A 26,648-nucleotide genomic window follows, 5' to 3' on the forward strand; every position below is an offset into this window, starting at 1 on the left:
ATTAGACTCCAGTGATTAAATCCATGTCTTCAGAAGTTAGGTGATAGGTGTGGGTGAGAAACAGATCAATATTTTAGTCCTTTTTTTTTTTTTTTAACTATAAATTGTCCTCCCTGCTCAGTCAATCTCTACTTTAACTTTCATTTTCACATTCTTCTTGTGTTTTTGGTGATTCACATTCTTCATGCATACACCCCCTACTGGGCAGGGAGAAGAATTTCTAGCAAAAAAGGACTTAAATATGTATCTGTTTCTCACCCTCACATATCATATCACATCAGAAGACATGGATTAAACCACTGGAGTTTTATGGATTACTTTTATGCTGCCTTTGTGATTTTTGGAGTGAAAAAATGTTGGCACTCATTCACTTGTATTGTACGGACCTACAGAGTTGAAATATTCTTTAAAAAATTTAATTTCTGTTCTACAGAAGAGAGAGTCATACACATCTGGGATAGCATGAGGGTGAGTAAATAATGTATAATAATAATAATTTAGAATTACGAATTATACATGTAATAATTTTTATTTCTGAACATTTATTCATGCTTAAAACTTGAACTGTAATGAAATTGCACCGTTAAAACAGAAAATTTGGCATCATCTTATTAATTACATACAGTATTTGTATATTATATCAAAGTAGGTATCTACTTTTTATGAGAACCCGGTGGTTGATCAAAAGGTTGTTTATCAAAATATCTAAAACACATGCCCCACCCAACCTTTGCCCTTTATTTGTTAAGTTAAAATGGCTCATAAAATGCCAAGTAAAGATTAGCAAAACCAGCTCAATCATTTAAGAAGCATTATTAGACATCACTCTATTATGAAACATTACATTTACTGTATGAGCAAAACATAATTTTAATAAAATAACTATTGAAAGTCAAAATGGGCAAGAATGATATTAAATAAATGTTTATAAATTCTGATGTTTATTTTTATTTTTTTGGTTTTAGAAAATTTGGTAGTTGCTTAATCCTTGCAAAGTCATTGGAGTTCTTTCCCTTAATGTAGTGCACTGTTCAAAATATGTCTAGATCATGCATGCTTAAAATGCGACCATAAAATAACATTTTCAAATATGTAATAATTAATTATGAACAGAAAGTCTGGAAAATCTCATTTTCCACATATCCTTTTAATTGAAGATCAAGTGACTGAAGCACTTGGTTCATTGCAGATAAAAGTACCAACATGCCGCTAAATACTTGAACAATTTACAGAGTATCGGGATATATTTTTACCTTAATAATATACATCAATCTCAAGTCTTCCGAGTAATTTTGTAAAAGCAGGCTGTGACATTCCAGAGGCAAACACTGCATCACTCTAGTGATACATTAAAAAAAGAAACCCAAAATAAGGTGTAAATACATTCAATGTCTTTAAATGTTTCCCCACATAAATGGTAAATATCCACAAAACAGGCACCAAATCAAAGCAAACTAAAACTGATATTAGATTTTTACTCTATATACAGCTAACAGCGTGCACTAGGGCTCACCGTCAAGTGTGGTCTCATCAAAAAGACTAAGCAAGTTCTTCGGCTCAAATGTGCTTCTATTGGCTACTTCGGTGCGGATCCAGCCGGAGCTTCGGCTGTGTGGCGAATCTGTGATGAGACTGTGATGAGAGCTGTGGTTTATGGGGCTCAGGCTGTTGCTAGAGTGGATGCTGGAGGGAGTGTGTGTGGGTGTGTGTGGCAGTGGAGTAGAGGTGCTGCTCACAGATAACCTTGCTTGGACTCTAGACAGATTGAGAAAAACATAAATCAAAAACATCAAATGCATCTAGATCTGTACAATCTCTGAAGAAAATGTGGTGTTGTACCTGTGTGAGAAAGTGGGAGAGTGTTGGTGGTCTTCTGTTATGAACACACACTGATGAGTGGGACTGTCAGAGTCAGAGTGAATGTTGCTCACGTCAACGTCTCTCTCCCATCTCTCTCTGGGAGGAGTGCGAGGAGGAGAGGAGGAGCAGAGAGGAGTAAACGGCACATTGAGGGAGGACAGAAATCTCCAACCGGCCGTCAGGAGGGACTGTGTGAGGAGAAACAGAACAGAAAACAATAGCAGACTGTTCGAAGATAGCAGAAAGGAACAGAACAATCCTCAAAGCACTGTTTACATGTAGCAAATGCCAACACCCACACGAATGACATCAGTAACACAACCAAAAGTTCAAAAGTAGTCCTACTTCAAAAGGATGATTCTGTAAATTTTTTGTACAGAATTAAAACAAGCACTTACTCAAAAATATAAGCATCCCATTTCTGACTTCCATTGTAAGTGCATTAGCCAAAACATTTTTTGTTTGGTTAATGATATTTTATTAGCCGTCGACTCCGGTCTCTCTGCTATTTTAATTATGTTAGACCTTAGTGCTGCCTTCGACACTATTGACCATGCTATCCTTTTGGATCGGTTGAAGTGTGAGGTTGGCATTCAGGGGACTGCGCTAAAATGGTTTATGTATTATTTAGCAGATAGAACATTTTCTGTCAAAATTGGAAATTCAGCATCATCTTCAGCTCCATTAAAATATGATCTTCCTCAAGGCTCTGTACTGGGCCCCATATTATTCTCATTATATGTGCACCCTCTAGGATCTATCTGCCGCCAACATGGAATTTCTTATCACTTGTATGCCAACGACACACAGCTTTACTTCCCACTAAAAACGGGAGACAGGCAATCGCTAACGTTGCTCATGAATTGTTTGAAGGATGTTAAGTGTTGGACATCTAATAAGTTTCTTCGGTTAAATGACAATAAATCAATAAATCTAAAGAGGCATTAGCCCATACACTTGCACAACTAGCGATTAGTGTAAAGGACAATGTGAGCAATCTTGGTGTAATACTAGATTCAGCTCTTACTTTAAATAAGCAGATAAATTCTATAGTTAAAAGCAGCTACTATCATCTTAGTTATTTCAAAAATAAAGCCTTTTCTTGGATTTAAAGATCTTGAGGTGATAATTCATGCTTTTATGTTATCCCGCCTTGACTACTGTAATTCCCTCTACTCGGAAATTGGTCATAAGCAGTTATCCCGTCTACAACTTGTGCAGAATGCGGCAGCCAGGTTACTGAATGGCACCAGGAAAAGGGAACATATTACTCCCATCTCGTCTTCCCTTCACTGGTTGCCAGTTAAGTACAGAGTCGACTTTAAAATGTTATTGTTTGTTTTTAAAGCACTACATGGCCAGTCTCCACAGTAAATCAATGACCTTCTTAGGCCCTATAAATCATCTAGGCTTGTAAGGACAGTCAATAAGGAGGACACGGGAGGCAGGTTGCTCCACTCACAGGAAAGGCTTTTAATGACCACACTGATCTCTTCAGCTTCACAATAATAATCTCTTCAGCTTCACAATAATAAATTCTTAGCTTCACAATAATAGTTTCTTCAGCGTCACAATAATAATCAGCTTCACAATAATAACTTTCGGGACCCAGGCTCTCTCTCGTCTGCTGGCAGTGTGGCTCTTTTATGCCGCTCTCCCCGTGCTCACTGTAATTAGAGACAGGTGTTAGACATAATTTAGCTCAGGTGCAAGCACCCTTACCGCTTTCTCTCTCTCCGGACGGACGCTTGACCACGCCCCCGCTGCCACATATCCCCACCACCCGACTCAGGCCAGGGGAGGCACCCGGCCTACCTACCACCCCCCCGTTTCTGGAAAGGAAATCGGCGGCAGCCATCTGCGCCCCCGGTCTGTGGACCACCTTGAATTTAAATGGCTGAAGAGCCAGATACCAACGGGTGATCCGCACGTTGGTGTCTTTCATGCGGTGGAGCAATTGGAGTGGGGCGTGTTCCGAACAGAGGGTGAAAGCCCGCCCCAACAGTAAGTATCGGAGAGTGAGGATCGCCCACTTGATGGCAAGACATTCTTTTTCTACGGTGCTGTACTTAGTTTCCCTCAATGAGAGCTTATGGCTAATGTACAGCACCGGGCGCTCCTCCCCCTCCACCACCTGCGAGAGTATGGCCCCCAGCCCTCTGTTTGAAGCGTCCGTCTGTAAAACAAAAGGGAGAGAGAAATCGGGTGAATGTAAAAGCGGCCCCCCGCAAAGTGCGGCTTTAACTTGCGTGAACGCCTGCTGCACTGCTCCGTCCACTGGACCGGGTCTGGAGCTCCCTTTTTAGTGAGATCAGTCAGCGGGCTGGTGACGTCCGAATAGTTAGGTCCGAATCTTCTATAATAGCCAGCCAGCCCCTTTTTGGTCTTGGGCCTCGGGCAGGTCGCAATCACTGCTGTCTTATCAATTTGGGGACGCACCTGCCCGTGGCCCAAGTGGAACCCCAGATACCATACCTCCACCCGCCCAATCGCGCACTTCTTTGGGTTTGCTGTGAGTCCTGCTCGGCGCAGCGACCTCAGAACCACCCTCAGATTCTGCATGTGCCGCTGCCAGTCATTGCTGTAAATGATGATGTCATCTAAATAGGCAGCGGCGTAAGCTGAATGCGGTCTGAGGATTCGGTCCATGAGATGCTGAAACGTAGCCGGGACCGAACGGAAGTGTCACAAACTGGTGTAATCCAAACGGTGTGGAGAAGGCGTTTTTTTCAAGGGAAATTGGTTGCAAATTCCCTTAGCTGAGTTCCTGTCATACAGTCGGCGCTGTCGTTCTTGAGCTTGGAGCAAATTCTCCTGTGTTAGTTGTCCCAAAGTGTGGAGTTTTGCTCTAAGATCAAGAACGTATTGAATTTCATTCTTACTATTTGAAGGTCCCTCCTCCCAGGTTTCTCTCAATACATCAAGCACACCGCGTGGGCATCGCCCATACAGCAGCTCAAATGGGGAGAAGCCAGTGGAGGCTTGCGGGACCGCTCGTACTGCGAATAACAGGGGGTCGAGCCATTTATCCCAATTTCTAGCATCGTCGTGCACGAACTTACGAATCATGTTTTTAAGGGTTTTATTAAATCGTTCCACCAGGCCATCTGTTTGTGGATGGTACACGCTGGTGCGAATCGATTTAATGCCCAATAATTTGTACAGCTCGCGTAGTGTCCGTGACATAAACATTGTGCCTTGATCGGTGAGGATTTCTTTTGGAATCCCCACCCAGGAGATTATTTTGAAGAGTGCCTCCGCAACACTGCATGCTGAGATGTTGCGAAGAGGCACTGCTTCCGGATATCGCGTTGCATAGTCCACTAGGACCAATACAAAGCGATGTCCGTGTGCTGACCACTCTAACGGCCCTGCGAGGTCCATTCCAATTCTTTAAAAGGGGACCTCGATCAACGAAAGGGGGCGCAATGGCGCTTTTGGGGTGGCCGGTGGTTAACCAGCTGACATTCGCGGCATGCCGCACACCACCTGCGGACATCGCCGCCAATGCCCGGCCAATAGAAACAGGCTATTAGACAGTTCAGTGTTTTCTTTTCTTCTAAGTGACCCGCCATGGGATTATAATGAGCCGCTTGGAATACCATTTCCTGACAGCTCCGTGGTATCAAAAGCTGGGTTGTATCTTCTTTTGTCTGAGCGTCCTGCGTCACTCTATGCAACCGCTCATTTCTAATTGCAAAATAGGGATATGAAAGGGCGATGTCTGGTTGGAGTCGATGACTCTCACTTGGTCGAAGGCGTGTTTGAGGGTTTCGTCTCGCGACTGCTCCAAAGGGAAATCTCCCTCAGGGAATTCCCTGAGAAGGGGAGGGGCTACAGCCTCTCCCCCTCTCTCATCATTATGACGTGGAACTGTCGAAGACGGCCCCGGCTCCGCCTACTCTGCCAGAGTATCGCACATTTCATCTCCTAATTTAGTGCAGGACCCATCCGCAAAAATTCCCTTCAATAAATTTCTAAAATCAGGCCAAACTGTCCCCAAAATCAGCGGATGGGTGAGGCGGGAACTAACCACGACCTCCACTCTATGCTTTTTCCCCCGGACTTTAATCGTAAGAGTCACCACAGGATTCTTGTGAATATCCCCGTGCACACACTTCACCCTCACCGTTTTAGCTGTGCCCAAAGCCTTGGGTTGAACCAAGCGTTGGTGGATAGTGGTTTGATTACAACCGGTGTCCACCAATGCTTGGTGAGTACCCCCGTTGACACTTACCGATATCCGGTACGCTCCGGCCCGGTCGGGGGCAGCCTGCGGGATGTCGGAGACCCGTACCACCGTCCCCAGCTCCATCAGAGGGCACTGATCCTGGAAGTGGCCCGGGTCTCTGCACCTCCAGCATGCTGGCCCAGGCGCTACGCCCACACTTGCGTCGGCGGGCGCCCCCACCTGAGAGGGAGAGCGGCGGGGCATCGGGGCAGGTGTCGCCTCCCACACCCGGGGAGCGGAAGTCCTCCTCGCCTGCGTGGGGCAGGAACAGGCCCTGGGGAGAGAGCAGAACGAGAGGAGAGAGGGATGAGACAGGGGAAAACACAGGGGGAGGGGAGAGAGAGTAGGAGGGCTCTTCCGCCCTCGGGATCGCCGCCATGTGGTCCTCCGCAAGCCAGACGGCTTCCTCCAGCGACGCTGGGCGGTGGCACTGGAACCACTCCGCCGTCCCTTTTGGCAGTCGATGTATTAACTGTTCCAGTACCACCTGGTCGATGATCCCGTCGACGCCGCAGTCCCTCACTAGCAGCCATCTCCGGCAGGCGTCGCGGAGCCGTTGGGCGAAGGCAAACGGGCGGTCGGACTTCTCCAGCTTCAGGCTCCGGAAGAGTTGATGATTCTCTTCCAGACTCCGACCAACCCGTTGCATGATGGCTTTTTTCAGGTCACCATAAGCCAGGAGGCTCGTCGCCAGCAGTTGTTGAGCCGCGAGCTGGGCTTCCCCGGACAACAGCGGAATAAATCGGGCCGCCCACTGGCCGAGCAGGCCAGCCCCAGATCTCGGCGGTGCGCTCAAACAGATCCAGGAACGCTTCGGGGTCGTCCGCCATCCCCATCTTCTGTAACGCAGGTGGGGGCAATGGCGTGTGGGTGTCCGGGTTCGCGGCTGGGGACGCCTCTTGGCTGAGGAGGCTCCGGATCGCATGCCGGTCCTCTGCTTGAGCCCGTAGGAGCTCCACAAACCGGCGATCTTGGTCTTGCCGGAGCTCAAGCAGGGTTTGCTGGTGGTTCTGATGTAGGCCAGCGAGGGATTGGAGGATCTCTGCCAACTGGGAGGACTCTACGGGGCGACTTCTGTCCATCTTCAACCAAGAATTTTCCTGGGTTTTGGCACCAGTGTAAGGACAGTCGATAAGGAGGACATGGGAGGCAGGTTGCTCCACTCACAGGTAAGGCTTTTAATGACCACACTGATCTCTTCAGCTTCACAATAATAAATTCTTAGCTTCACAATAATAGTCTCTTCAGCATCACAATAATAATCAGCTTTACACTAATAACTTTCGGGACCCAGGCTCTCATCTGCTGGCGGTGTGGCTCTTTTATGCCGCTCTCCACGTGCTCACTGTAATTAGAGACAGGTGTTAGACATAATTTAGCTCAGGTGCAAGCACCCTTACCGCTTTCTCTCTCTCTGGACGGATGCTTGACCATGCCCCCACTGCCACAAGGCTATTGAGATCGTGCAACCAAATGCTGTTAGCAGTTCCAAGATCTAGACAGAAATCTAAAGGTGATCGAGCCTTTTCTGTGGTTGCCCCCAAGTCCTTATTCACATCCCGTCATCCCCTTTAACTGAGATTTTTAAAACAAAGTTGAAGTTTTTTATTTTTTTTTACTAGCTTTTAAGTCTGAGTAATTTTTAAGTAAGTGAAGACATTTTCAAGTGTGTTGTAAAGGTATGTCTCTGATGTTCTGTTGTTTTCTTCCTTTTTATTGTTTGTTCCACAAAAATTGTGAAGCACTTTGGATAACTTAAACATTTAGAAAGTGCTATGTAAATAAAGATGAGTTGAGCTGGTTTTAATAAACTGAGGGACTGTAGCAAGACGAATTGACTTTTAATCATATGCAGGATATTCGAGCTAATTTAACACAATTCTTGAATTTGTTTTGTCACAACTTAATATGTAAAATGGAAGATCACTTGACGTTGCCCATTACCAGATGTGCATGTGATGTCAGGTTCCCAATATTACCACAACACATGTTAAAACTGTAAATTAATGTCTTAATATTTGCTTTTTATTGCAGTATTTGCACTGGTGGTGTTGTGTTTTGTTGGCCCTTTGGGATTTATGTCATGTGTCACCGTCATTGTGGTTTGGACTGGTTGGAAAGATTTAAAACTCTTTGGCAAGATGTCGTACTCTATTGCTGAGACTACAAGTTCATATCTTGTTACACTTACAACCAATGTTTGAAGAAGAAAAAAAAAACACGGTAGTAGTATAAATTTCCTAAAAGTTGCCTCAACGTAATTAAAATGACTTTGACAATTTTTTCTCTAGCGAAGCCACATAAGGGGATTTACTAGTACAACTACGGATAAATGTGTCCATTTGTGGTAAAGATAATTATACTGTTTTTTCCTGTCATTGTTTGTTTGCCCTAATATGGTGTTTGGTTCTTGTGTTACCGTGAGACTTCAGTCACGTGCAATCACGTGATGGACTAAGCCCCGTATGCGGAAGTAAACAAGGTTATAAAAGAAGCCAGTAAAGCGGCGAGAAGCAAGTGGTGTTTTACGTTCACGAGTGATATTGATTCTACGTACATTCGAAGGATTATTGTTTGGCGCATTCGAGTTGAAGGATAAAGGACTCTATTCATCTCTTTGTGGAGTTTTCTTTCGTATTGGATTACTTTACCTGAGAGGAACATTCAACACCGCGCTTGTTGGATTTCGCACTCCTGGGACATAAACTGTCATTTCGGTGAGACCGAAACCAACTCACCTTGTATATATTGTGCACTGGGACTTTGGAAAGCTTCACACACACACACACCCTCGCACTTTGTGTACGGTATTGGTAATTGTTGTGATCACTGTTTGTTTGATGGTATTTACATGTTTAATACACCTTGGATTTTTCATACTGCTTGTGTCTGGTCTTCTTTGTACGTTTTAACATTCATTCACAGTAGGAAATATAAGTCCCTTATTTCTCGTGTAGCTACGCTAGTGAAGCGGATCGTTACATAGTGGTGGCCCGTACGGAGACAAACCTTTCCGTTGCTGTGTTTGAATGTATTTGTTTATTTTTGTTTTGGAAGCATGGAGTTTGTAGGCACAAGACTCAGGGTGATGTTGTAAATACTGATTACTGTGTTCCTGTTACCAATAACACAGGTTGTACTAATCTGGAATTTACTGCAGGCCCGTTTGTTACAAGACGGAATTCTGCTGAAGAGATAACATCTATGATTAGTACATTGTATAACTGATGATGACACGTCTGATGATGATGAGAGTTGTATTATGAATGTGGGTGTGTTACAATCTATGCAAACTGAGGTTGAGCAAATGAAGGTGAATTTATTGGCCCTAAGTGAAAAAGTAAACTCTTTAGATGAGGGATTTAAACATTTCATGGCCAGTATAATAAACCGCGAAACTGGTTTCAGGGAGGCTGTGGATGCTAGCTTAGCGGGGTTAGAGGAGTACTTCCAAGGGTCGCTTGAGAAGTTGGAGAAGGCCGTCATTGACTGTTTTCTGCTAAGTGTGAAGGTCAAATGAGGAAACTCAGGCTCACTTGCACACCTACGTTCTCTAGACTACAGGCCTATGCCCCAGTAACATCCAACAGTCCATTAGGCCCGGGTTATAATACACTTACGCCCATATCTAGAGGAAGGATACCACCACCCATCACCCTCAGTGATACATATGACATTCCTTCCCCTGCTGGTGCCATCCCCCCACCAAATGTGATCAACTCTGCTGTTACAGCTGGAGCCTCATCATTCTGTGTTCGCCCTCCCATCCAACTAGAATTTCCCACCTTTGGCGACTCCTGTGAGACGGCTGAGGTGTTTAACTTCATCGAACAGGCTGAAAACTTCCTTGAGATCACTCCCCAGCGTAGAGCTCATCGGAACCCTGAGCACGGTGCTAAAGGGACCTGCTCTTAGCTGGTGGAAGGCAGAAAAGGCGAAGGTAAAAAACTGGGAATCTTTCAAGGAGGTGTTTATGGCTGCTTTCCTTCAGGAGGATTATCTCACTGAAGTGGAGTATAAGCTGAGGTAGCTGGTGCAGCGCCCTGGACAACGCCTGAGAGATTTAGCATATGACTACCGAGTGCTATGCCTGAAGTGGAACCCCGATATCTCCGAGGAAGGACTCTTAAGCCGCATCCTCAATAACATCAACCCAAGGGTCGCTGGCTGTCTGAGAGGGACAGTGAACACTGTGGAACAACTGGTGAAAGTTGGATCAATGGTGGAGAAAGACTGTCTGGGAGCCCAAGACTATTGGCAGAAAGTCGATGGGCAAAACAGCAAGGGGAAATCCAATAAACAACCTGCTGACCATAGTTACTCCAGGAATCTGGTGGGAGCATCTGTAGCCCAATCACACAGCGTGGCGTTGCTGCTCCTGGTGCCTGTTAAGGTGAAAGAGAAAGAGGTGAAGGCTGTCCTGGACACCGGAAGTACCTTCACCCTCATGCAGGAGAACCTGTGGAGACAGCTGGAGGAAAACCACTCACCACTCACTCACCACAATGTTTTATTATGGCCGATGGCAAGATACACCAAGCAAAAGCCGAGAAATCTATCAGCTACCGATGTCAGGGTAAAGAATGTAAGGTGGACACGTACATAATGAATGATACTCACCTGGCATTCCCCCTTATAGTGGGTTTGGACTTTCTGGTTGCTACCAGAGCCATAGCAGATGTAGGCCAGGGAAGATATAGCCTGAAAGCAGAGACAAGGTACACATACTACCCATTCCTGCAGTCTTCTATCACCCCGGGATCCACTACAATGGATACAGGTGATCACTCTCGCCAGCCGGCTACACTGAGTCTCTATTATGCCTTACCTCTGACAGGTGAACACTCACTACACCCTGCCATGACCACAGAAGCCGTACTCGTCTGGGACTCAGACAATCAAGAGGAGTTGCAGAGGCTGATTTCCGCCTGGCCACGCGCTACCTCGAATATTCAGGAGAAAACTTCTATGGAACGACATAAGATCTTATTGGTAGAGGACATGCCTTTTAAATCAATGGCCTAAAGATTGTCACCCTTGAAGAAAAGGATAATTGAAGACCAGGTAGATCGGATGATACAGGACCACATCACAGAGCTCTCGTTTTGGCCTTGGTCCACACCTGTAGTTCTTGTCCCTAAACAAGATGGCTCCTATAGGTTCTGTGTGGACTATAGGAAGCTCAACAGCAAGACCATACCAGATGCTTTCCCCATGCCCCTAATACATAACATCCTGGAATCCATGGAGGGTGCCTGCTGGTTCAGCACCCTGGATTTGCAGTCTGGTTACTGGCAGGTGGAGATGGACAAGGTGAGCCGAGAGAAAACGGCTTTTATTACCACGAAGGGCCTATACCAATTTCTGTCTATGCCGTATGGCATGCGAAATGCTGCAGCCACGTTCCAGCGGCTCATGGAGAAGGTCCTGGTGGAACAGAGAGGGAATATCTGTTTTGTGTATATTGATGATATCATCATTTATTCACCATCCCTTGAACTACACATCCAATATTTGAACAAAATAATGCAAAGACATACCCAGGCCAACCTCTCACTGAACATGAAGAAGTGTCACTTCTTCAAAAGGCAGTTGAAGTTCTAGAGCACATAGTATCCGACAGGGGGGTGCAAATAGATCCCGAGAAGACCTGTGCGGTTGCAGAGTATCCTCCACCCCAGGATCTGAAAGCACTGCAATGTTTCCTGGGGTTGACCAGCTGGTACCATAAGTTCAGACCCCATTTCGCTGACATAACTACCCCGTTAAACCAACTGAAGAAGAAAGGGGTGAAGTGGGAATGGACTACCAAGTGCCAGTCAAGTATGGATGCCATCAAAAGAGCCCTGCAAGACCCACCTGTCCTAGTAGAGCCGGATCTCAACCAGCCTTTTCAGGTGCACACCGATGCCAGTGATGTGGGCCTGGGAGCCATCATTACACAACAGTCAGCGGAAGGCGAGAGAGTTGTGGCCTATGCTTCTTGGACCCTAAGAGGAGCTGAACTCAACTATTCGACTTCTGCAAAGGAGTGTTTAGCGGTAGTCTGGGCAGTTGAAAAATGGAGACATTACCTGGAAGGAAGACAGTTTGAGGTGTTCACAGACCATGCGGGTCTGTCTTGGGCATTTAATTGCCCTATAACCTCTTCTCGTCTCACATGGTAGACTCTGAGGTTGCAGCAGTTAAACTTTCAGGTCCATCACCGGAAGGGATGTCTCAACTTGGGTCCAGATGCAGTGTCCCGGGCATACGTGCCCCCTAATACTAAGGATGAACCATGCTTAGCCGTCACACCCTCTACGCTTACAACTGACTTACCACATACCCTATATGAAGTTTCCCAAGCCCAACACAAGGACAGCACCTTCTCTGACCTGTTGGGCGGAAACAAAGTTAGGGAAGCACAAGACCAGAAGATCTCCTTTGAAGAACATCAAGGGGATATATATCACTCAGTCCCCTTGAGGGACACTGGAGAGAAGTTCCAGGTAATAGTCCCACAATCCCTAATACCTGGATTTCTAAACTATTTCCATGACAACCAGCTTGGAGGACATCTTGGGAGGCTGAAGACTTTGCTAAGGCTTTTGGAAGTCGCCTGGTGGCCCACTGTCCGGAAGGATATCTGGGCGTATGTGAAAGGCTGCGATATCTGTCAAAAATACAAACCTGATAACACTAAACTCAGTGGACAGATGCAAAGCACCCAGGTGACAGAACCAGGACATACACTGGGGATTAACCTGATGGGTCCATTCCCCCTAAGCAAGAAACAGAATGCCTACCTACTCGTCATTGTGGACTATTTCACCAAATGGGTGGAGATGTTCCCCTTGAGAGATAGTAAAACACCAAAGATCGTTAAAGTCCTCAGGGAGGAGATCTTTACCCGATGGGGCGTTCCCAAGTACCTCATATCAGATCGAGGACCACAGTTTACCTCCAGAATACTTTATGAACTCTGCAAGTCATGGGGAGCAATTCAGAAACTCACAACCTATTACCACCCACAAACTAATCTGACCGAAAGGATAAACAGGACATTTAAGACAATGGTAGCATCATATGTCGGTCAGCAACACAACACCTGGGATTTTTGGATACCGGTATGCCATCAACACAGCCCAAAAGGAGACAACTGGGAAGACACCTGCAGAGCTCATGATAGGCAGGCAGCTTCAGGGGCCACTGGAAAGGCTGATCTACAGAACACCTACTCAGACCAGTCGTTGTACAACCTGCTGGAAAGACAAACCAACTTGAAGGAGGAGGTTAAGCGTAGAGTGGATGTACAGCAGGCCAGACAGGCTAGATACTACAATTCCCAGAGGAAAGATGCGCACTTTCAACAGGGTGATCTAGTCTGGCTCAGAACTCATCCGCTCTCCTCAGCCACAAACAAATTCTCCGCTAAGCTAGCGCCCAAATGGGAGGGTCCAGCTGAAATTAAAAAGAAAACTGGGCCAACAAATTACACCGTTTGTTGGGGCAACCCAGCTAAAACTGAAATATACAATGTGGTGAACTTAAAAAGCTGGTATGGACAGTCTCCTCCTATGCCGATGGCTGGGGCGGGGGGGTGTCTATGCAGCAAAGCCACATAAGGTAATTTACTAGTATAACCACAGATAAATTTCTCCATTTGTGGTAAAAATAATTATACTGTTTTTTCCTGTCATTGTCTGTTTGCCCTAATATGGTGTTTGGTTCCTGTGTTACTTACCGCGAGACTTCAGTAACGTGCAATCACGTGACGGACTAAGCCCCGTATGCGGAAGTAAACAAGGTTATAAAAGAAGCCTGTAAAGCGGCAAGAAGCAAGTGGTGTTTACATTCACGAGTGATATTGATTCTACGTACGTTCAAAGGATTATTGTTGATTGTTATATACAGCTTCAACCGCTAGAGGGCCAAAAGTAACAGTGTTGCTTTAATCAGATATCAGTTTTGTAATGTCGGATCGCCAATAAATGGTGCCATCTGGTGGGTGTTTCAGAAATTGCATGCAAAACAGGCATTACAGCAGTGCGTGAGAGGGAACAATCCTGGTGTTCACAGGTAAAGTAACTTGTTTTGCAATGTGTTGCTTGGATTGCTAAACTTTATTCAACATAACAGCCACTGATGCTCAAGCGAGATGTGTAACATAAATGCTTGATGTGTAGTTTAAGGTTAACACTAAGAAATGGAGACGAACTCACGTAGTGAAAGACAAAGACTGCAAACTCCCAAAGACGTAACATTACTTTACATTAATCAATTCAAAGGGCCTTGGGTGAATGCGTGTTGGAAATAAAATGGTTTAATTTAATTCTCTGTTGGCTATGCCCATTAGTCTCGTAAAGTTGACGTTCACCAGGTTGATGCCTATATGGCATGTTCCGACAGAATGCCCACTGTATGTTGCCGGCTGCTTTAAACAAGATCAACTTGTTTAAAATTCCCTTAATTATTTTAACATTTTCTATTGAACTTAATTTCGCTATGAATCATCATCTTCATGATTACAGTTTTCTGGAAATGAATTTATTATCTCCACAACACCGTTCGAGTATAAGTTTTGCATAAACGCATAGAAATGAATGGGGCAAAATACTCGCATCAAAATATACGTGTCTAAAATAGCTTTGTGTTGGGTGACGATGAGCGTTGATGAGATCTGCATGTCATTTGCTGCCAGATAAGCTACAGATGCCCTACTCACGGTAAAACACAAAAAATAGTGCTCTTTCAGCAGGTATTTCATTAGGCAGCTGCTATTATCTAGACCAACAAAGACATTTTTAATAATTCTGATGCCATTAAAGATCTCGGGACACTTTCCTGAGAATATTTACTTATTCCAACAATCCATTTGCCTTTAGCCTATTAAATAACACCTAAACCTTTTAAAGTTGTAATTTAAAACGGAAGATTACATCAATGCAAAGTTGGTAGACTCCCTTGACATTTATTTATATTCTCCGTTTGAAAACATCAGATGTTTTCAATTAATTTAGCCTGTTATTATTATTGATGTTCCTGTTTATTAAAACATGGTGTTATTATAGTTGTAATAAATTTTTTTTTAAAAATTAAAAAAATTCTCTGTTGTGTCCTCTTAAATAAATTCATGTGAGAGTTTTCCTACTTGAGTGCAAGCTCTATTTTTAAGTTTTATAATATAAAGATGAAATAAAAAAAATAAAAAAATCAATTAAATTAATTAAAAATCGGTTATGCATATCAGTTATTGTACATGAAAACATAAAAATAATCTGTATCATATTGGCTATAAAAAAAATCTATATCGGTCGACCTCTAGCAAATATAATTACTGCTATCAAAACTTAGCACTTTCTCCAGTAGTAATTCCATTGCCGATATCAAGAACTAGCATTTTAAAAAGTGAAAACTGAATTACTGTTATGCTGTAAATAATTCATATCCTGCACATGATTATAAGTCAGTTCGGCTGGCTAAAGAGGGACACGTCTAAATTATTTTCAGTGGTAATTGACAGTGTTTCACAGATGAGTTCTCTCTTGGTGTGAACAGGCCTTTAGCCACAGATATAATGTCATGCTTACTTGACAGAAGCTGAATAGCGACAGGAAGGTCTCGATGATGCAGAGAGACAGCTGTCGTCTCCACTTGTGTTTGCACACTGAGGGCAGTGAGAGCAGCTGCTGTGCCGTTACTCTGTTGCACGGATCTGGGATCAGCATGAGCCGTAGTACATACTGCAACTCTGCTGACAGTGCTGAAACACACACACACACACACACACACACACACACACACACACACACACACACACACAGTGCTTGACTTTCACATAAATCAGCCAACTTTAAAGGTGACCAAAAAGTTTGTGGGTCAACAATAAATTAGACTGTCTAACATGATAAAAAGTAGAAATCTTTTAACAATTTAGTTTAACCCTTAAATGCATACCTGGGTCTTTAGTGACCCCTGACCTCATTCCACCCCGTCTACCTCATCCATCTTTGAAGTTGTGCCCACACCTCTTTAGTATTCCTCAACCTTTCTCTTATGAATTGTGAAACTAAAAAACTAAAAAAAAACTTAAAAAAAAAAAAATATATATATATATATATATATATATATATATATATATATATATATATATATATATATATATATATACACACACATACATACACACACACAGTACTGTGCAAAAGTCTTAGGCACATAAGATGTTTCACAAAAGCATTTGTCTTAAGATGGTTATTTATATCATCAGCTTTAGTGTGTCAATAGGAAATATAAATGTTAGACTCCCAAACATTACTTTTGCAAATAGAAAAGATTAGAATAGAAGAACAGGGAGCCCTGTAACAGATGTCATGGCCCCCACAAAACCCCCCACTGAACATCATGTCAGTCTGAGATTACATAAAGAGCAACTGAGACAGCCTAAATAGATAGAAGAACAGTGGTGAATTCTCCAAGAAGCTTGGAACATCCTATCTGCCAACAACCAAGAAAAACTGTGTCCAGGTGTACTTTGGAGAACTGGTGCTATTTTAAAGTCAAAGGTGGTCACACCAAATATTGATTTAGCTTTATGTTTACTGGTCTTTGAATGATGTTAACTGAAAAATGAGAACTATTTATGTCTTTATTAATATTGATTTAGCCTTTTTATGTAGAAGCCAAAATTGCAAAAAATAAAATGTTCCTAATTTTTTATTTACCAAAGGTGCATAGGGTCGTTAGTGACTCCCGATATGTAATAGTGTTGCAATATATATTTGCATTTCCATAAATCATATTTTTATGATTCTTTCATATTTATACAAGTTTACTATCACATGACATCTATTTCTTTATTACAAGACGAATGAGTACTATATTCATACAAATAACTATAATATGTCGATTTTTCTGTGTGATAATCGTGAATTATCAATATCCCATATGTGTGTAAACAAATATTACTCAAGGTGGCGCTGATGTTTCTGTGACTGACTTAATTTACATTTGACATTGCTATATGATGAAGAAGCAACATGGAAGTAAACTATAGCAAGTGTAACACGAACAGTATATGATATAATAATCAATTTTCAAGTATCATACATTTTTGAGTCATGAATATGGGAAGTTTTCTTAGGGTTTGACTTAGGGCTGGGCGATAAAACAATCCATTTTTAATGGATTCATCGATTAAAAATCCATGATATCGATGATAAGCTGAGTAATTTTCAATATTTAGCCTATGTGGGCCTGGGTAGCTCAGTGAGTATTGACGCTGACTATCACCCCTGGAGTCACGAGTGCGAATCCAGGGTGTGCTGAGTGACTCCAGCCAGGTCTCCTAAGCAACCAAATTGGCCTGGTTGCTAGGGAGGGTAGAATCACATGGGGTAACCTCCTAATGGTCGCGATTAATGGTTCTCGCTCTCAATGGAGCGTGTGGTAAGTTGTGGGTGGATCTCGGAGAGTAGCATGAGTCTCCACATGCTGTGAGTCTCCGCGGTGTCATGCACAATGAGCCACGTGATAAGATGCGCGACTTGTAATAAGACTTGTCCTCCGCCACCCGGATTGAGGTGAGTAACCGCGCCACCACGAGGACCTAGTAAGTAGTGGGAATTGGGCATTCCAGTTGGGAGAAAAGGGGATCAAAATAATAAAAATAAATACATCAATAAATTTAGCCTATGTTCTACATCTAGACGATCAGGTGAATGTCTCTAAAAACACAAGCTGTTCGGCTTTCTCTGACTGTATGAAGTTACTACCGTTAGCTGCCTTGCTAACGATTAGGCTAGCCGGTCACCGCGGTCCAGTTCCAGACCCCTGGTTGATTCCCTCCGGACCGCAACACATGATGATGGTTGCGCCCTCTCATCGTCTCCATTGAGCAGTGCGACGAAACAACAGTGCTGTGTAAACCAACTCTGATCTTTCTGCGCTGTATTCTTAAATATTTTTCTGTAGCACCGAACACACTTCATTTATGCCCTGTCCCGCTCCGTACGCGTTGCCCCTGCATGTGAGTAGACATGAGGCACCACATAAGTTAACGTGGTTCCAGAGTACCTTTAGACCATAACATTCTTTCCTTCTAAATTTAGCTTTATTAATAAGCATTTATATTAATAAGTTATGACCCTTTAATAATAAACAAATAGATTTATGTTCTAATTTTGTGAAAATTAATCAGATATCATCATCTCTGGCATGGATGACAAGGAAAGACAATAAAATAGTTGGTAGCCTAGTCTCTCACTTCAATGAAAATATAAATATGGTCCATTAACACTTACATTTTCTAAATTTTCTCTCAGGGAACACCCCTGAACTCCCATACAGTATCATTCCTCAGTCACAAGGGCTTCTATGCCCCCATACTTGGCTATCTGAATGTAAAGAAATATAAAAATATATCATCTGAATGTAAAAATATTAGAACAAATACTGGACAGCTGTCATTATGCTTCGAACGATCAGATGATCTTTTAACATTTATATTCAACTGCACTCTATTTATATTTTGATTCCTCAGACCCTACAGCTTTGGCTGTCTCTGGACCCCCGATGCAGTTTTGTAGAGACTATTTTAACTGTTTAAGATTTAATACTGTATGATTTCTTCTTTTCTTCTCTCAACTTGGAAATTCAAAAAAATGTGCATTGTGCAAATGTAAATGTATATTGTAATAAATATCGATCTTGAACGATATAAAAAAGAATATCATGATATTATTTTTGGCCATATCGCCCAGCCATAGTTTGACATGTCAATCAGATTTCACATTTTTTTTATTTTTATGTATTTGTCAAAGTTTCCTAAAGGCTGCGCTCCATGGGTCACGAGTCACGAGTGTGAGATCGCTGAAACTATGATATTTTAATAATGTCATAAACATTTAAATCTCAATAGCAAACATTCTGATAGAGTTGAAGTTCAATTAATTTCTTTCTGTGAATCAATTCTTTTCAACTATCTATTTAATTGAATTGGTTAAAAACTCAACGATTTCTTTGCATCATTACTCAAAAATGGTCAAGGAAGCCACTGTGTGGCATTTTATATGCTTTAAATGTTTTCGTAAAAATATACATCGTATAAGAATTAATTATGGTTTATTACTACTGATTACATAGCTCTCTGGTATGCTCAATTGTGATTGGTCAATTACAGCATTCTACAGTCATATGTTATTGTATAATGCTTTTAAACTGTAAAACTGGTTTCTTACAAAGCTGTGCTAGTTTCACCTCTCGTATCATTTCACGCACTCTCTTCACGCATAATAAAACAATTTCAACTCAGATCGATATTTTATGTTTACTTATTTATTAAGCAGCTGTGTAATAGGGATAATGTCGGGTCCTGATCAGCTTGTCTGGGTTTATTTTGCCATAATGATTGTATATAATAATGACTGTATATTATCTCTTACATCTTACTATGTAATAACGCATAGATGTAGTGAGAAAATAAAAGCAAGATTTTAAGTGTCATTTACTTGCTTTATAAATTTGGAATATACTTGGGAGCAGTGGTTGTTTGACTGAAATGCTGGTTCCTCTGTCCTCTTTTGAGCCTTTTTTATTAAATAACATACGCAGATGTGATAGTACTGTACCATTGGTGAATTCAGCTGGTAAGTGTCCCTGTCTGAGCTGCTGCCATCCGTCTCCTCCTTTAGGAACCTCAATGTTACAGGCCATCTCCAGAATAGACACTCCCAAACTAACAGACAACAGAACAAAGACATCTATTCGTCCGATTCAGTGTCATAACGTACATTTGACATGACAATCAAGTCTAGAATTGACTAACCTGAAGATGTCAGCGGCGGTCCCATACTGTCCTCTGAGCAGCTCCGGGGCCATGTATCTGGGGTCTCCCTCCTGTAAATCCTCCTGCTCTCTGTCCATTCCTCTCTCTATCTCTGTCCCTCGTGTTTGGGCATCTGTGGAAAGCTTAAGCAACAAGCCAAAGTCTCCAAGTTTGAGGCGTCCAGACTTGGTGAGGAAAACGTTTGCTGGTTTGATGTCCAAGTGGGCAAACCCTTGAGCGTGCAGGTGCTCGAGCGCTGCGAGCATGTCACACAGGTATGTCCAGGCACACGCCTCACCTAACACAAAACAAAACACACACTCACCTTCAGTAATGTACACCTTCAAGCTGGGATGGCATGTCTTGAGCAGATCAAAAAAGCCCACTTCTTGAACAGTGACCAATTGTAAATGTTATGATGAGATTATAATATACTCTTATTTTACACAATATTAAGTCAGTTAAATTTGTATAGAACTTTTCACTATACATAGTGCACATTCGGACACGATAAAGGCCCAGTAGGTTCTACTGGACCTATCTGATACAGCCTTTGATACAGTCAATCATCAGATCCTCCTGTCCACACTCTCTACTCTGGGCATCACAGAAACTGTGTTTGGCTGGTTCAAGTCCTATCGCTCAGGTAGGTCTTTCAAGGTAGCCTGGAGAAGTGAGGTGTCCAAGTCAGATCAGCTATATACTGGGGTACCTCAGGGCTCAGTGCTTGGATCACTTCTCTTCTCATTATAAACATCACTGGGACCCTTCATTCAAGCACATGGGTTCTCTTACCACCGCTACACTGATGACACACAGCTTTACTTGTCTTTCCAGCCTAACAACTCCATGGTGACTGCTTGAATCTCAGACTGTTTGGCAGATATCTCAGCCTGGATGAAGGATCACCACCTGCAACTCAACCTAGTGAAAACTGAGCTCCTCGTCTTTCCAGCCAATACTACTGTTGAGCACAACATCACCGTTCAGCTGGGTTTATCAACAATAACACCTTCCAAAACGGACAGAAATCACAACCATCGACAACAAACTCAATTTCACCGACCACATCTCAAAGACAGCACGATCATGTAGATTTACACTCTATAACAACAGGAAAATAAGACCCTTCCTCTCACAACTCATTGTTCAGTCTCTTGTCATATCTAGACTGGACTACAGTAATGCTCTTTTAGCCGGCCTTCCTGCATACGCAATCAGGCCTCTGCAAATGATCCAGAATGCATTAGCAGGTCTGGTCTTCAACAAACCAGAGAGCACGTTACAGCATTCCTTGTCTCTCTACATTGGCTGCCGGTTGCTGCACATATCGAGTTCAAGGCCATGATGCTGGCACACAGAACAGTCCCTGGATCCGCTCCATTTTAACTAAAATCATTTTCACCAAATCACTTTCCTGGACTTTCAGCTTAATTGTACCTCGGTGGTGGAAAGACCTTCCCAACTCCATCCGTGAAGCAGATTCCCTCTCTGTCTTCAAAATGGCTAAAGACACTTGACCATACACTTATAAAAAATTATATATATTCATTCACTTTGGATAAAAGCATCTGCCAAATGAATAAATGTAAATGTAGGTATACTTAGTTTTTGCGTGTTCCGGATCGGCTCGTGCCTGGTCAATCGCGTTGCCTCTGTGAGTATACTCTTTCGACTGTGAGCGAATACACACATGTTTGACGTATGCCCAAAACAATTTCTTTGTGATACTGTTTTAGTACAGTCAATAGCAGGTGCATACATCAGCAACGAGGACAGCAGAGTAATGCGTATGCGGGTCAGCCGCGTGGCTGAGCCGATGATGCAATTTGCATCACACATACTGTGAGTGGAGCGATACGCTACGCGGACACCCGAATTATACTTTGGCATTTAACCTTAATAAACAGATAACATTTAACACAAAATAAATCCATACGAATCCAGGGGTTTAATGAATGTCTTCTGAAGTTATATGATAGGTGTGAGTGGGTGAGAAACAGATTATTTAAGTCCTTCTTTACTATAAATCTCCACTTTCAAACAGCCCAAACACATTCTTCCTCTTTTGTTTTTGGCTAATGCATTATTTTTGCATATCGACACCTACTGGTCAGGGCTGGTTAAAGATCGAGATTCATAGTAAAAAATGACTGAAATATTGATCTTTTTCTCACCCACACCTCTCATCGCTTCAGAAGACATGGATTAAACCACTGGAGTTTTATGGATTACATGTATGCTGCCTTTATGTGCTTTTTGTAGCTTCAAAGGTCTGATCACCATTCACTTGCATTGTATGGACCTAAACAGCTGAAATATTCTTCTAAAAATCTTAATTTGTGTTCTGCAGAAGAAAGTCATACACATCTGGTATGGATGAGGGCTGAGTAAATGATGAGAGAATTTTCATTTTTGGGTGAGCTATCCCGTTAAGAATAAACTGATCGACACAGGTAGATTGCTGGCTATTACCCGATTTCCTCTGCACATTAACACCTTCACTGGCGTACTTACCAACTTATCCAGTGTGTGCACTGTTTATGTTTTGAAGTCAAATAAGCAGAGAGTAACCCGATGATTTCAAGTCTCATGAAAACACGTTTTTCTTGTATTATCAGCTTTTTTGAATAAGCTTATTTTTGGTCGTTTTCAGCATATTGGTGTGCATGTAAACACAGTTTCATGCCTTAAAGCCCCCAGTGAGCGAGCCAAAGCTGACAGTGGCGAGGACAAAAAAAACGTAAAGGTGGGAGCCATCCCCTTATAAGCATATCTATAGAAATGTACATGTCAAATATTAAGTTAGATAATATGTGTAACAGCCTACTAGTTGTATGATTTTAGAATACTGTATATATACATTATTTAACATGTTTTAATCATAAGGATATTGATTCAATTCTCTTATAACTCACATAAAAACTGAGTACATAAAGTACATATAAACTGAAAATATGCATTATACATTGACAAGGCTGTCAGTAGATTTTCAACATCACAACTTTTGTCAACTGACCCTTCGCTAAGCTCCGCCCCCCTCGGTTACGGTTGCTTGCTCTGACAAGCTCTGCAGAACTCCCCATTGGAATGAATGGGAGATTGCCATGAACGACACGTTTTTGGCTAAATATTCTCATAAACAGAATGGATAATATTTTTCCGTTGGCTGGTTTGAAGAGTGACATTGTAATGCATATTTATCTGATGTTTTTTGTAAAAGAAATTGTTAAATTACACAGTAATTTGATTAAAAACTGTGGAGACAGTGAATCATAAAGCAAACAATTATTAGTCACTTGAAAAGAGAAAAACTTCATTTAATAGCGATTACACATCTAATAACATTAGCATAAGTGAACAGAGCTGTTTATAATGTCTCACAACACACTCTCTATGATGATGTGAACTATTTACTATCGCTTTTACTATGACTTGAATCAATACATTAATGAATTAACGTTCAGTTATCAGCTTTAATTTACTCTGGAGCAAATGTAGGTGTCGTTGCAGATGTTATTTGTTCATTTGGGAACGAGGGCTGATACAGTTTAATCCATAACATGCTCTTCTCCAGATCTATTTAAAGATTATTTTAAAAAAAAGAAAGAAAAACACTGCGGGTATCCTCTCTGGGTAACTCGTGTCACTATTACAAATGACCCAACAACAACGTGTTTTAACATTTTTTTGATTATTTTGATAAAATCCTGCTTAAAAGTACTCAAACACACATTACTCCCATAGGCTGTCAAGAGAAAATAGCAAACGCATGTCAGAGTAATTGCGGTAGGCCAACAATTGCTAAGACAGAATTGGACAGAAGCACTTTTAAGGCGGGGCTTAGCGAAGGGTCAATTGACCACGCGGTTATAAGGTGGTGCTGTAAATCTTAAAATGGCCAAATAGCGGCCGATTAATCTGTTTTGCCGATGTAGAACATAGAACAGAAATTACTGAACCCCACCAGACTCAGAGCACACCTGTTCTGTGTATAACACACATAATCAGAACAACTCTGAGAGAACTGATACACCATATCATTAGCCTCATGTGCGTTTCCAGTATATGAAACACACTGCAGATCAGAGCGGCGCACACACGAGACATACAATACTCATAAACTTCTGCGGCTCTGCATTTCAGTGCGCACTCAAAAGCGAAACAGTGATTGGTCAGTGGTGAACTTTTGAAGACAGCGTGACGGGTCAGTTTAGTTGAAAATAGACTTCAAAAGAGCATGTGATTTGGTGTTTCATCCGTAGACACAGCCTATGATGAATATAAACAAGTTGCAACTTTACCAGGCTTATGTTTTCTGCTTGCTAGGTCACTAATATCGATTAATAGCTACTGTTTTGAGAATGCATTATCAAAAACAGAAATGTTCCAATCATATATTCCTGTGTTTGTGTTGCTGTGACTGACGAGAGGGTTGCTCCATGTGTAGTCTACTGTGTACCAGTGTGTGAAGGCTGTTCCTCGGCATGTAGCAGCAGACTGGTGTAGCAGAGTTCAGTCTGGATGTACAGGTGACCAGCCTCCTCCCAGGCAGCAATGAAGCCCAGCACGTGAGGGTGAGGACACAATCCTTCATGATTACGAGCTTCTTTAATGCTCCTAACTCGCTCACCTTCACCACGGAAACGCTGCACTGAACGCTTGACAGCGTACTGACAGCCGTCCACAAGACTCTCCACCTGACAGACATTTAAAAAATGATACAGAATTATTTTCATCTTAATTTGACAGAATTATAAGGGCTGTTCAGAAAATTGCTTGAACAAATGGAACATAATGCAGGTGTCTCAAGACACATTTTTAGAAGTTTTATAACCTCCTATGGTCTTGACGATCAAGTCCAATGCGGCACTTACTGGGTCAAATTGACCCGGACCATTAAATCACATTTCAACAGTCACAATTTTGCACATTTTCCCCTCCAACAATTGTTCTATAAGCACTAATATCACAAACACATTTGTTCCTGTCATGATGGAGGAATTCCACTGACTTCCTATTGTGCTACTAATATTGGTTTCGATTATTTTCAAACTGTTCTGGGCCCTGGTGTCATTTTGGTAATATTTTGACACTGCATTACAATTTGAAGATACAATTTTAAAGTTTTCTGACATATTACAGCGTTAAGTCTTTATGTGAATCGGGTCAATTTGACCCACAATCCGTGTTTGGGACTTTGTTTTTGAAGTACATGAAATTACTCATTTTTACATTATCAGGTTCAAATCACCTCTATGGAGGATGACAAACCATTTCAGGCCGAAACACTTAAGTCAATTTGATGTAAATCTGTGTTAAAGTCTAAAACGGGTCAAATTGACCCAGGGGTCCATGAAGGGGTTCACTTGACACACCGTCTTTAAAACATGGCTTAAATACATGGCTCAACGGTCAAAGATATTTGTATAGGGCATGTTTACAATGAAAAACACTAGACAAACAGTGTAGATAGATGATTACTGTATGAACGCCCCTTAGTGGATTCATTCAGGAACTTAAAATGCAGCTTAATTCTATAAGTTTAAGGGAATAGTTCACCCAAAAATAAAAATTCAAGTGATTCAAAAAGTTTTTTCCTTCAGTGTTCCACAGAAGAAAGCCAGTCTGACAAGAGGTTGAGTTTGGATGAACTATTGTTTTACCTTTTTTATTTTTTTTAATTGAAATAATACTAATTAATTTAATCATTTTTACAAATACTTGTATTTATAATAATATATTGTGTATCAGTTTGAGTTACAATGGAACACCAGCGCAGTACTGCACAGTATTCTTTATTTAATTTTAGTCAAATATAATAAGTAAACAAAAAATAAAAACTGAGTTTTGTCACAATGGAAACAGAACGTCAAGTTGAGTGCATTACACTATGGGATGCAAAATTCCAAGCAATGTGCTCTGGTTGTACACTGCGCATTTTGGCAATTTATGTAGTAGGTCATTTGGGTATATACTGTATACACACACACACATTATGTTAGCATGCTGTTTCAAACACAACCTTCTGGCATCTGCCGTGTCTCACCTTGAACACTTCACCAAAGGAGCCTCGTCCAATCAGGCCCAGGTTGGTGAAGCACTGGCTAAAAAATGACTGCGGCTGACATGGGTCATACACAAAGCGGGGAGGGGGTGACTCTATAAGAGAGCGTGACAGGGGCGTCCAAGGGGTGGGGCGGTGGGCAAACACCCGACTGACTGGGGGGCATCCTTTAGATGGGGGCCGCGGCGGTAAAGAGCAAGAGAGCGGCCGTGGTGGGGACAGGGAGGATGATGATGTGGCGGAAGAGAAGGGCAGTCTGCGTTTCTTCAGGGAGAAGGACTGCTGGGCATCATAGAAGTGGGTGGGAAGGGGAAGGGGGGTGCTGACCACTGACGTCTGATGAGAAACCGACATAGGAAAGACAGTCGGTTCTTCTAACGGAAATGTTGATTCCACACACCTCCAGGCGATATTTTAGATTAATCAGTTGTGCGTGTTGGCTGAACATCCAGAGGCTCCACATCAATATCCACAAATCTAAAAAAATAACATGAGATATGTTACACTTATCCACAGTTTTCCTGAGCAACCACTGGGCGGCACCATGATGACCCAAATTGCCCGTTTTGTTTATTGTCTCGTGATGCAATGTAAAACTAACTAAAACGAATGATCCAGATGGAGAACAACTACCATTTAAGTGTTATTTGGAATAAAAATTAATTTCGGGCTCAACTTGTGCA

At 42.3% G+C, this 26,648-nt stretch overlaps 1 protein-coding gene across 5 annotated transcripts in view; it reads right to left on the reverse strand.

Annotated features, from left to right (window-relative positions):
• Positions 1-415: 415 nt before the first annotated feature.
• LOC127427113 (membrane-associated tyrosine- and threonine-specific cdc2-inhibitory kinase-like) overlaps positions 416-26,648 on the reverse strand; it is a 28,040-nt gene continuing 1,807 nt past the window's right edge. Inside the window, exons 2-9 of one of the 5 annotated variants that reach the window (XM_051674490.1) lie at positions 25,948-26,442; positions 24,361-24,598; positions 19,899-20,196; positions 19,702-19,808; positions 15,664-15,836; positions 1,840-2,048; positions 1,728-1,755; positions 416-1,658 (exon numbers count right to left, since the gene is read on the reverse strand). In XM_051674490.1, coding sequence (XP_051530450.1) covers positions 1,503-1,658; positions 1,728-1,755; positions 1,840-2,048; positions 15,664-15,836; positions 19,702-19,808; positions 19,899-20,196; positions 24,361-24,598; positions 25,948-26,319 — 1,581 coding nt within the window. In that variant the 5' untranslated portion in view covers positions 26,320-26,442 and the 3' untranslated portion in view covers positions 416-1,502. Of the gene's footprint in view, positions 1,756-1,839; positions 2,049-3,423; positions 3,528-3,582; positions 4,037-6,097; positions 6,366-15,663; positions 15,837-19,701; positions 19,809-19,898; positions 20,197-24,360; positions 24,599-25,947; positions 26,443-26,648 lie in introns of those variants that run through there. The other 4 variants (XR_007894901.1, XR_007894902.1, XM_051674489.1 and 1 more) reach the window with 4 other exon arrangements.

The sequence above is a fragment of the Myxocyprinus asiaticus genome, chromosome 36 (assembly GCF_019703515.2).
Source record: "Myxocyprinus asiaticus isolate MX2 ecotype Aquarium Trade chromosome 36, UBuf_Myxa_2, whole genome shotgun sequence".
In the NCBI taxonomy this organism is placed as follows: domain Eukaryota; kingdom Metazoa; phylum Chordata; class Actinopteri; order Cypriniformes; family Catostomidae; genus Myxocyprinus; species Myxocyprinus asiaticus.